This window comes from Aethalodelphis obliquidens, unplaced genomic scaffold (assembly GCF_003676395.1).
Source record: "Aethalodelphis obliquidens isolate GAN/ISIS:26980383/991018 unplaced genomic scaffold, ASM367639v1 scaffold7, whole genome shotgun sequence".
NCBI classification, from domain to species: Eukaryota; Metazoa; Chordata; class Mammalia; order Artiodactyla; family Delphinidae; genus Aethalodelphis; species Aethalodelphis obliquidens.
In genome coordinates, this window is record NW_020837951.1 from 23,456,930 (window position 1) to 23,469,735 (window position 12,806).

General features: G+C 43.1%; 1 protein-coding gene across 14 annotated transcripts in view; it reads right to left on the bottom strand.

Moving 5' to 3' along the window:
* PALM2AKAP2 (PALM2 and AKAP2 fusion) overlaps positions 1-12,806 on the bottom strand; it is a 607,743-nt gene that overhangs the window by 486,365 nt on the left and 108,572 nt on the right. For 2 of the 14 annotated variants that reach the window (XM_027105252.1, XM_027105251.1), the window contains exon 2: positions 11,369-12,431. The exons of the other annotated variants lie outside the window; for them this stretch is intronic. In XM_027105252.1, the coding sequence (XP_026961053.1) occupies positions 11,369-11,373 (5 nt within the window). In that variant the 5' untranslated portion in view covers positions 11,374-12,431. The remainder of the gene's footprint in view (positions 1-11,368; positions 12,432-12,806) is intronic. 14 annotated transcript variants of the gene reach the window in all.

Here is a 12,806-nt window from a genome sequence, read left to right on the forward strand (position 1 = left end):
AAAAAAAAAAAAAAAAAAAAAAAAAAAAAAAAGAATTCCATTGTAAAAAAAAAGAAAAGAAAATTACAAGCAATATCCTTCATGAATATAGGTGCAAAAACCTTAACAAAATACTAGTAAAAGGAATCCATATGATTGTCTCATTAGATGTAGAAAAAAGTATTTGACAAATGTAATAGCTGTTCATTAAAAAACAACAGTAACAACAAAAACACTGTCAGCACTCTAGAGAAAGAAAGTAACATCCTGATTTTGATAAAGGGCATCTATGAAACGCTAATAACTAATATTTAATGGTGGAAAGGACTCCAAATGTAGACCTATTCATAAGCTTATCAACTAAGTGTAGGTGAGTTTCCTTCATCAATTGCAAACCTAAGCTTCCACTACAGTATAGGCAGACATTAGGTAATGATATTACCTCTGATCTCTGCTTTATGCTTATCCACCCTACAGATCTTTTATTCTATGAATCAAAAGCAGTGACAACCTGAGCTTTGAGAGTATCAACACAGGCCCCTAGCTATTGATGTATACCTGCATCAATAGCTATTGATGGTACCTGCATCTTAGTACCACCTATAATGTCAGGGCCTAGGGATACAGCCTTAGACATGATGAGAGGTAGGTGTGTGCTTTGGAAACAGAATAGAGCTCCATTTGGTTCCAGGGTGACGTCACCAAGATAGAAGCATGGGAGACCTGAGCCTCTGTCTCCCAACAAAGATCAACAATTAGCTATCTATGAACACAAATAGCTCTGGGAGAGGTCAGGAGTCTACTTAAGAAACTTCAGTAACAAAGTGGAACAAAAATAGCCAAACAAAAGGGAAGAAAGAGCAGCTTCATCTTGTCTGCATTGTCTCTTCCCCAGGCTTGCACCGCTCGGCACCAAGGGAACTTCCCAGCTAGACAGAGCCCCTCTCACTGGGAAAGAGATATCACAATGAACTACCAATTTCCCCACCCTTTCAGGGCACTACGTGAAGGACCCATTTGGTTTTCAGCCCAAGCTGAGATGTACAGAGACAGGAACAAGGAAGAAAAGCAGGGGCTACCAGGCAGTGGGAGTGACCGCAGTTCCCAGTGACCTGCTCTGCAGATGACCCAAGCAGCCTTCCTTACTGAAGAAACCAACAGGCACCAAGGACCCCTGTAGATTTCGCCCTACATGTTTCTACATCACAGATTGTCTGAGTCCCTCCCCAATCCCTCTCCCACACTTTCTCCTTTAACCTCCCCACCCCTGCCAGAGCCCAGGATGTGCACGGGCATCCGGCCCCTGCCTCTGTGGCTATGGAGTGCAAGATGCCAGCCTATACCCCCAAGGATGACCAACCTCCTGATGCAGGCAAATTTGGGCAGTGGGTGACAAGGGCCAAAGCTTTTCCATCAGCCTGAGGGTTTTGGTCTTAGGAATCCTTATCATTCCCAAGGTAAAGATGGATGGGGGAAAAGGGAAAGTATCAAAACAAGACACAAATACACATTTTAGAAGGAGGCCTTAAAAAGAGAGTTACACACACACACACACACACACACACACACACACACACTCCTAATCTTTGCTTTTCCAGAGCATAACACTCCTACTTCTCTTGCACTGAAGCCACATGCACATCAACATAATATAACAAACACTTCTAATTCCAAGACCTAGAGTGAAACTAACAGGAAGGCACATAGTGCAGCTGACACAGGCTGGGGGAAGACAAATAGAGAGCCATTAAGAACTGTGCTTTAATTCGTGCAAATGTAATTAGGTTTGGAGAGTCATCATTTTATTGAGCAATCAAGAATCCATAACTAAACTTTATTCTGCAGAGTTTAATTCTCAAATATGTACTGTCCTTAGAATATTTAGCTCCCATAACAAGGAAAGAGTTTTGGGGATAATTCTCACCTCACATAAATGAAAACCCAACTTAACTAACATGGTTAAATTATTCTTTATGAAATATATCACTCTTCCCTGGCTTTCAAAAGTAAGGATCCCTAAGTTTGTTGATCTTGTTCAGAAAACATAATACCACAAGCTTCTTGGTTTGAACATTTCATATTCATATTAACATGACTATCATATTTATAGAATCATAACTTGACATTTACACCAAGATGTTACTGATTTGCAGATACTTAAGGTAATTAGATTCACTAGTTATTTTTTAAATACTAAGGAAATGGCCAAAGAAAAATACTTATAGATTTTAAATTATTTATGACCCCCAAACTTTTCAAATTCGTATTTTAAAAAAAAGATTACGTTTATTTACCTCCTAGACACTTTTATCACAACCCCCTATTCTGCCCTGACTGTCCAAAAAATAAAGACTTTATCTACATGGAACTGCCAAGTTATGCCAACTAAAATGAAGAGCCTGGTTTTTGCTCTGTAGATTGGCCTGTTTCACAGATTGCTGAGCTCTTGTTCATGGGAGCAATCCCCTACCAGGAGGGTTGTCTGGGGGGAGGAAGTGTAAAAGGACGAGACCCTCACTTCCTGCATTATACACAGCCCTGTGCTGTGTTTGTGTGTTGTGAACACTGCTACTCAAAGTGTGGTCTCCAGACCAGCGGCATCATTATCATCTCCTAGGAAGCTTGTTGGGAATGTAGACTCTCCAATCCCACCCCAGATCCACAGAATCAGGATTTGCCTTTTAATGCTATTCCCAGGGGACAGTGTGAGTCTCTGAGGAAATAAGGCTTTATTGTTGGTGTCATCAACTTTAAATAACTGGATACCTCTGTCTTGGAAGACAAGGAAAGCACTGGAAGGATAGAGAACTTTCAAATTCTTTCTAGACCAACTTCTTTAGTACTTCCCTGTATGACTCACAGCCACACTTCAGCAGATCTTAATGCTTTTCAAAAGTTGGAGGCTTTGGACATGATTTCAACAAAGGTGGCTAAAACAAGTCAAGTATCCAAGAAGGTCTGGCAGTGCTTGGCGAGTCTTCATGTGTTTTGCCTGTTTGTTTGTTTGTTTCGATTTGTTTGCTTTTTGTTCCTTGTTTTGTTTTGCTTTGCTACCTTAGTGAACCGTCCTCCCAGGGTCATCTGAAAACAGAGTTTCTGATTCCTCAAGGGCTGAAAAGCAGAGTTTCTGATTCCTCAAGGGGGCAGACGTTTACCACGATCCTGTAGCATGAAGGGTCTTGAAGGGCACCTCAGCCATAGGCTCAGCAGTGCAAACAAAAATATCTGAAGACTATCAATTATTCAATCTAGTTTTAATACTGGAATTGGCTTGGCTAATTTTTTTAGGAAGTGACTTAAGCAGTTGTAAGATGACTAGCCCAGACATTAAAAAACAAAGTGTTTTTATGCTAAATTAATTTCAGGGGCTAAGAATCAGGCTTGGATTTTGGCCCCATGTAGGATCTCTGAATTCCTTAGATTCATTTAGACTCTTGTCCCCTTGCTATGTGCTTCAGACAGTATCTCATCGAACCTTCCCCTAGCATAACACTTAGCACACTTTCTCATAATTACTTTTTCCTCATAGACTGTGGCCTCCGTGAACACAGGAACTATGACATATTCATATTTGTATCACAGGGACCAAGAATAATACCCAGGCACAGAGTAGGTACCTTATAACTATGAGTTGAACGAATGAATAAATGAACATAATTGACAGAGAAATGGTGGTACTGAAAGCAAGATAAGCAGTCTAAACAACTTACTTTCTAAGTATGAAATACTTATAAAAATAGATGGAGTATAACATCTTTAATTTAGAGCCCATTCATTCAGAATTTGTAAAATATATCTTTTGATTAGCCTATATTTTACGCTCTTGTGCTATCTGTGAAGAAGAAGAACAAGCAAGATGGGACAGATTTTATTGATTTGGCAGAATTTAGGAAGCATTCACTTATACGCTATTGATTAGTTAAATTATCACTTATGTTTAAACAGTAGGTCAAATACTATGAAGTTCTATGCACAAAAACAGAACTTTGACTAGTAAAGTTCCTTCCTCTAATGAGAAGAAATAAAATTTCATTTCTTTCAAAACAACAAAATTCTAATTAAGCCTCCCCATAACTGAGATTGTTCTTCCTCTGAGCAGTCAAATGTGGGGAATGTTTATTGTAAGTCGTAAGAAAAACAACATTTTCAACGTGAAGCAAACCAACACTTTGGTTCCTTGTGGAATTGAAGCTTCTCCTTTGCAAGTTCATAACAATTGTCAACGTCTGTTTCATATTTTGGAGCCTTGAGCTCCAATAACCTGAATATGTAGACAAAGAAAAGTTGTCAGTTTCCGTACCAGTAATGTGAAGTGTGTTTTTGTTAGACTTCAAACACTTCTATCCTTTGTGAGTTAGGATCCCAGCTGAAAATAGACGGCACACTCAAACTGGATAACTGAGGAGAGCTTAATAAAGGGACTGCTTTACAAAGACATGGTCAGAGTGAAGAAAAACCAAAGGGGATGGTGAAGCACCAGAGGCTAACAAAGTGGGGAGGCCAGCCACTGACACACCTTGTCCTGAAGGAGCAAAGGCAGGGGTCGGGGTAGTGGGGCAGTGATTCTCATCACCGGGAGAGAACTAGAGCTATAGCTGTGGGTCAAGGCTGCAGGCAGGGGCTGTGGCCTTCACAGAAGGAACGCAGCCACTGCCAACCCACTCCCCTGCAAGAAAGGAGGTGATACAATAAATGTTCTGACCTCACTTTCTTTCCACCCTTGGGTCTCCTGCTGGCGCCTCCCCTTGATCTAACCCAACAGGAAGCCAAAGGGCAAGAGAGCCTAGTTGATGCAGACACAGGGGCCAGCCTCCTTGGGCACAGAGAGAGCAGTGGGGGAAGGGGAGAGAGCGGATTTGATGGGTGAGACAGAGACTGTCCACTATGCATACCCTTTCCAAAACTCTTCCACTGCAAATAATCTTATTCATGAACTTATTTTGCCATACACATTCCTAAGAATTGATTGAAAAAAGATATGTATAACAACGAATTTTCCAATAACAATGACATCTGGCAGTTCCTAACATTATTTTCATAGGAGCACAAGATTCATTGATTCATTCACTCAAAGATACGGTAAAGGCAAGTTTTCTCTCTATCTCCCTGAAACCTGCTGAAATGAACTAAAAGAATGAAAAACTGGAAAGAAATATTGATCTACTATGAAACTAGCAAAGAGCTAAGATTCTCAAATCACAGACTATAAGAATTATCTGCCAAAAAGAGTATAAGTTTTATTAAATCAATGGACAACCCTAAAAGGTGATCTATACCTCTACACATCTCAGTAGGTTTTCAAATTTCTCTATAAGTAAGGAGAAAGTTCAGAGAGGCCCAGGGTTGCAATGGTGGGGCGTGGCATGGGCAAGTGACATGGGGGACATGGGGAACATCTGTGTGGAGGGGCTGGTTCCTCACCAGAGTGGTGCAAGAAGTGACACGGAGTCTTCTATCTTCATTATCTATGAAAGCTTGAAAACTTAAACACTAAACATAGATAACTAGCCTGGAGGCAAGAGATGTAGGAAAGAGAAGAGAATAACAATTACCTTTGCAGATGAATTGCCCCCTCCCCTTTGTTTGGGATGCTAAACAGAGTCAACCACGTAGTGGCACCAAGTAGCTGTCTGTCTCCCCACCCCAACCCACATACACACACACACATACACACACACACACACACACACAAAGTGAGCTGGGATGTCTGACCTGTCCGAGTGATCTGCTCACTCATCACGAGGTATTTTTAGAGCAGAAAACATTGTAGAGTTGTAAGAAATTTTTATGAGACAAAATATCTAATCAGAAGTCACTGTCCTCCCCAAACACTGCCCTTATCCTTGACACTTACTCTTGAGCAAATAGCAGTTTTGGCTAGAATTACCTCCATTTGGAAATGAGTAATAAATGCAAAGTTGTCAACATGCACGGATTCTATATACTTAACTATTATTTTTAAAAAGGAGAGGAGAGATTTACAAGCAAAAGGCAGATAAATATATTTCAGAAAAATGACACAAGAAATCAATGAATTTTTCAGATAAACTCTTCTCCACATGTTCAAAGAAATTAAGGAAAATATAAACCCTTTAAAAAATCAGTGCAAAATGAACTGGCAGAGTTAGAAAATAAATTGAAGATTTGTTTTCAACAAAACTAAATAACAACAAAACCATTACAGAAGTGAAAGCTACATTAGAATGAGCAAGGACTAAACAAATACTGCCAAGAAACAGCTACCTAGGGGACAGATTTTAAAATGTAACAAGAGCTCATGGAAAAGTCAGGAAAAAATGAAAACAATTCAAAATAGTTATGGTGGGGGAGTGAGTAATAGGTGTACCTGTAGCAGATAACAAAAAAAAAATAAAATTCTTAATTGAAGGCCAGGAAGAAAATACCTTTATAAAAAATAAAGGAAAATATGAATCTTCAGTTCAAAGGAACATACCATTTTCCAGGAAAAACTGACACAATGACTTACAGTGAGAAATATCACAAAAAAGTTGCTAAACTTTGATGTTTAAAAATATTCTATCAGCATCAAGGCAAAAAAAATTGCCAGAGGAATTAATCAGGCTAGCTTCAGACCAGAGCAACAGTCAAGGCTGGAACACGATGGAACAATGTCTTATAGAATTGTAGGGGGGTGGTGGGGGACATAAGTCTATAATTTTATACACATTCAATTTGTTTGTTCATAAAAGCAACAGAAAGGTATTCAGAATATAACATCCTTGGGCTCCACTTGAAAACAAAACCTTCAAACTGAACACTAAATCAACACAAAATGCTCAGGAAAGAGGGGGCCATTGGTGAAAGGGCTGGTGGTGACCTGGACTCCCTTTAGATCCAAGATGAAAACTAAGCCCACAAAGCATATTCCTGCCTCAGGACCTTTGCAACTGCTCTTCTTCTGCAATGGGTCACCCTCTCAGTTTGTTCAAGTCTCTATCCAAACTCTCAAACTCACCAACTCAGAAACGTGTTTCCTGACTACTCTATCAAAAGTATCCCTCCCTTGGGGGTGGGAAGGGATGGATTGGGAGTTGGGGGTTAGCAAATGCAAACTATTATATATAGAATGGATAAACAACAAGGTCCTGCTGTATAGCACAGGGAACTATATTCAGTGTCCTGTGATAAAACATAATGGAAAAGAATATTGAAAAGAATATATATATATATATATGTATAACTGAGTCACTTTGCTGTACAGCAGCAATTAACACAACAGTATAAATCAACTATACTTCATTTTTTTAAAAAAGTAACCCTCTCTCATCACCCTCCAGTGTCCTACTGGGTTTTACTTTTATTCTTAACATTTATCACTTCCTGACATTAACATATATATATAAAATATGTTCTCCACTATTAAATAGAAGCTCTGTGAGGACAGGACTTGTTTCAGATTTGTTCACTGCTGTAATCTCAGTGCTTAGAACAGTGCCTAGTACATAAAGGGCACTCGATTGAATGAACTGTGAGAATTATGTTTACAGTTCAAAACTGCAAATGTTAAAAACTTTGAAAATGTAAAACTCACAATATAACTGCAACAAATGGTAAATGGAAGGCTAAGTGATGCTCTCTCATTTCCTCAGCTGTCAGAATTAAGGAGTCAATCAAGTCTAAATTGGACACACTCTACAATTTAAAGAGTTCCCATGCTATGTTCTCTTTGCTTTTTGGCTCCCAGCCTGTTCTAGAGAAGCGTCTGGCAAAGCCTTTAGGTGTGGTATCAAGTTAGTAACTGCATGTACTACAGTTCATGCTCACAAACATACGCTCTCACTCAACCCAACAAGGAGGGTAGCCAACTACAATCACCTAGGACCCTCTTGGCTTGTGATCTAGATTTTCTTTCTCATTTTAAGTAAGATGCTCTTGTTTTATTAAAATCAAACATTCTCAGGAATAAATGACTGTGTTTTTATTTTAACTCAGTGTCATTTTAAATTAGTGATGTTGGCTTATTCAAAATGATCAGATATTGGCACACACAGTCTGGCTTTTTAAATTGATAATCTCACGCCTGGCTATGACACATTCATTTTAAATACCTGCAGAAGGAAAGGTGCAGAAAGCTCTTTGGTGGCTCCATGCACTTAGCCATCTCTGAACCACCATCCCCTCACTGCCAAAACTCCAGCCACACCTCCCTTCCTCCAGTTCTTCCAACTCTCCTGCCTCAGGGCTTTAGCACATGCTGCAGTCTCAGCCCAGAGTGCTTCTTCCCTCTACTTCTTACCTAGCCAACTCCTACTCATCCTTTAGATGTCACATTAGAACTCAGTTCCTCAGCGGGGCTTTGCTGACCCCTTAATCTAACCTATATCCCTTTTCTGTCATTTTCTCTATGTTTTTTCCTTCCATGGCATTTATTGCACTATGTATTTATAGATTCACTTGTGTTTACTGGTTTAACATCTATCCCTTCATTAGACTACAAACTCCAGGTGATGAGACTCATGACTGTTTTCTTGACCAGTGCTAACCTCCACAAACACTTGTTGGTTACATGAAAAAATAAAAGAAGGAAGTGAATTTTATTCCCCTTTTTAATTTTTTCATAAACATAAATTGGACAGAGTAAGTAAGGAGAATTGAGTCCCTAACCCACGCACATTTAAGGAGTGTCCTATCTAGGATGAGATTTGGGGAGGGTTTAGATTGAGGGGAAGAACAGGATGTGGCATATGGGAAATTTCAAGGTAGGACAGGAAAAGGTGCTATTCTGAAAGGGGATATAAAGAGTTAAAAGGCTAACTATATTAATGAAGCAAAGGGAGTGGGACAGAGAATAGATAGACAGTTGGAAACTCAGGAGGTTAAATGGAAGGTGAGGAAGGCTTTGGAATGTCACACGGGAATGGGAAAGCCAGGGCCAGGTCCGTTAGGGGAGAAGGAGGCTGGCTGAGGAACCAACTGGGATCCTGTGGAGGGAGCAGAAGGGTGTGATGGGAAAGGCCTTTGTTCACAAGGAGTTCCAGGTGGGAGACGGGCACACCTGAAATAAAAGCTTAGCAGGGGATGGAGAGGAAAGGTCTGAGGAAGTAAACGTACAAATACTATACACTGTTACACAATTATTGAACTCTCACACTCTAAGTCTGGCAGATAGGTTATACATTAGAGTATTAATATTAATGTGAGACCGTAAAGATGGAAATTACTGCCCCAGCAAACAACCAGGGTACCCTTTAACCTTACACAGTGGGATAACTAGACCTACATTCAATCTCTTATAACAGACAGTTTCCACATCAAAATGGCAATGAGGAATGGGAATGGAGTGGGCCAGAGGCAAGTTGGCCAGCTTCTGCTATGTATTCCTCAAGCCTGCTGTGTCTTCTGGTTGAGTCTCTGCACCTACAATGGTATCTTAAGAATTGTGCTAGTCCTGTGCCCTTGGGGCATTGAGTTTCTGCATCAATTGTCTGAGAAAAAGATAGCTTGCTGCCAACCTGAGACCCCATAAAATGTCAATGGGAAATGCTGGAGACCATAGTAATAATAATAGATAATAGATACTATTTATAGACTATTGATGCTAGTTATTGAGTTTAGTTTGTGCTAGGTTGTCCCAAAAACCTTGCATGTATCAACTGGTTTAATCTTCACAAAAATCACATGAAAGAGCTGTTATTATTACTATTTCTGTTTCCAGAAATGAGGTCCAGACAGACTGACGTTATGCAGCAAAGTGTAGAAGGACTCAAACCCAGCAAACTTGACTCCGGAACCTTAATCATTAGCTCCTTAAATTTGTACATACCTTACAATTTACAAATCTCTTTAGAAGAGATAGATTATCTGATCCTCTCAACATTTAAAAATGAGTAAGGGGGCTTCCCTGGTGGCACAGTGGTTGAGAATCTGCCTGCCAATGCAGGGGACACGGGGTCGAGCCCTGGTCTGGGAAGATCCCACATGCCGCTGAGCAACTAGGCCCGTGAGCCGCAACTACTGAGCCTATGCATCTGGAGCTTGTGCTCCGCAACAAGAGAGGCCGCAACAGTGAGAGGCACGCGCACGGCGATGAAGAGTGGCCCCCCGCTCGCCACAACTAGAGAAAGCCCACGCACAGAAACGAAGACCCAACACAGCCAAAAATAAAAACAAATAAATAAAATTTTAAAACATTAAAAAAAAATGAGTAAGGAACATCTTTATCTCCATTGTATAAATAGGGAAACTGAGGCTCAGAGACATCAAATTACTGGTGTAGGAAATCAATAGCACTAGGACCAGCCAAGGCAGAGGTTGAAAGCTACAACTTCTCAATGCTAAAATGCCACACCATCTCTCACTTCTGTTTTAGTAGTCTTGTTGGGGAGGATTAAATTGCATCTACACAATCAGATATGGGGGGGGAATAAAAGCTGCGTCTAGGGTTTATGGGGTTGGCATGAAAGTCCTGATACCTGAAAACAGGGCATTATCTCCAGGCTGAAATATGATTTCATACAGCGTCAGTGTCAGGGAGTATCCGTGGGAAGAGAAAGGAGGAGGAGAAGCTGACCAAGTGAGCAGGTATCTAATAGCTGGCTCCCAAAATGACCCCTTCTTGGAGCCTGTCGCCTGTCAGAGTGGCTTTGCTGCGGCAGCAACCTGGGAGAGTGACCAAAAAGCAACGCAGGGATGCAAAGGCAGAGGAGAGGAACACTAGTCCGAACGTGCAAGGGAGCCCTTTATTGTGTCTTTTCTGGTTAACGCCCCTCTTGCCTTCATGCCCTCTCCTCCACCCCTCCCATGCGGTGCCCACCGTACCAAACGTTGTAATTCAACCCCCGGCTGCCAGTCCTAGGGTTCTGTCTCTTTTCTCAATTACCCCAGGAACAAATCAATTATTTGGAGGTCCTCATGGTTTCTAGTAGCCAGGGCATTGCAGCTCTGGCTCATATTACCCACTAACTCATCATCCTTCCATTACACGCTTCACACCCAGCCACATTTGCTTCTGATCCGCAGTGACACCCCCCCACACACTCCTTTTTTTTTTAACTGCAGTCCAATAGCGCTGACATGGTTAGGAATCGGAAGTAATGGCTATTGCGGTCAACTCCCTGAGTAGCGGAAGCTTGAGGCAGGGACGGGGAAGCCTAGAACGTGCCTCTCTCCTTAGCAACATCGTCCCCTCCCGAGGCCCTGCTGGCCAAGGGGCAGCGGCCAAAACCACGCATCCCGGGGCTCCTACCCCTTGGCTCCTGCCACCGCGGCTGCTGCTATGGAAACGCCAGGCGTACACACCGGACTGAAATTAAACACTCATCCGGGACCGGGACCGGGACCGGAGCCGGGGTCAGCCTGCTGCCTCGGTCGCCATAGCAACATACGGAGGGGAAGGCAGCGAACCGAGCGCGCTGCGCGGGATACTCACTCCATCGCGGGGCTCCGGGCGGCCGGGCGCGCTGCTGCGGGGCTCTACGGCGCTGCTCGCTTCTGCCGGAGCCGGGTGCTCTGGTCGCGCCGCGCGCGAGGTGGAGCCGGGAGCGTCTCCCCTCCCCGCCCGAACCCCCTCCTCCCCTTGAGGGTTGAAAGTGAAAGCTCAGGCTCTCTCAGCTCCCAGCCTGCGAATAAAACGGGAAGCAATTGGATAATGTTGTTCGCTGGGCACTAGACAAGCCACTCCACTTAAGTGTTTGGGGAGGGAGCGCGCTGGCAGCTGCGCGCCGGGCGATGTGGCCACCAGCGTGCAGGGCCCCGGCGCCCGAGGCGCCAGGTGCGCTGGCGGCTCCCCTGGGACGGGCGGCGCGGCCCTGAGACGCCGGGGACTGGTGGGAGAGGGAGGTGCGCGGCTGCGGCGGGTGGCACAGCCCACAGGGCGCAGGAAAACGATTGAGTCATTGGCAAGGTTGCAGCTCGGAAGTTCCAAGAGGAAGAAGCATCTGGCCTCTGCAAATAGCAAGTACTGCCCCCAACAGGCTGGGCACAGGTTCGGAAACGCAGCTGAGCCAGCTAAGTGGGCATCCATCTGAGTTTCCCAAGGTAAACTCCAGCTGCGCTGCGGCGCGTTAATGCGGTGTTCCATCACTTTGGCTACCCCACGCCCTTCTTATCACTCCACGTTCTGCGTATTCCCGCCTGCCAGAAAGATACTGCCGAGCGTTACTTTCCCCAATTGGTTCTTTGAAAACAAGACATACTGAATATGGTTTCCCAAATTACCACTGCCCCACCCCACGGTTATAAGCCTCCCTGGGGCATATATTCCCTCCCTACACCCGCTCTGAGAATCCTCTACTCCTAACGGTTTCCCGAGTGGGAACCTGGCTCCCCATCCAGGGGCCCTGCACCTGCTGCAGTGAACAGTAGATGGGACAAGCTTCAGGCTTTCACTGTATCTTACTGCCCGGCCCCTCTGTGAGGAGGTATCTGCTAGGTGCTGAGGATGCAACCCTAAGCATAGGCATCACGGTCCCTGTCTTGGTGGAGCTCACAGCCTAATGCAGAAGGACAAAGCACAGAGAAAGAAAAAAAATAAACATCATCACAGGCTGACGATATTGCTGTAAAAATTAAGTAGTAAAATGCTGTGATGAATGTTTTTAAATTAACTTGTGATGATTACACAACCCTTGAATTTACTATAAAGTATTAAATTGTACATTCTGGGTAAATATAATAATTGTATTTCATTATGGCAGTTAAAAAAATATGGAGAATCAAAGGGAAGAGGACCAGCTAAGGAAAGGTATTCAGGAAAGCCCCCCTGAAGGGACTGGCATGAGAGGGGGAATTGCTAAGACATGCAAGCCACAGGGGAAAGGGCATTCCAACCAGCCATCAGCTTGTCTGGTGGCTCTAGATGGGGAAGA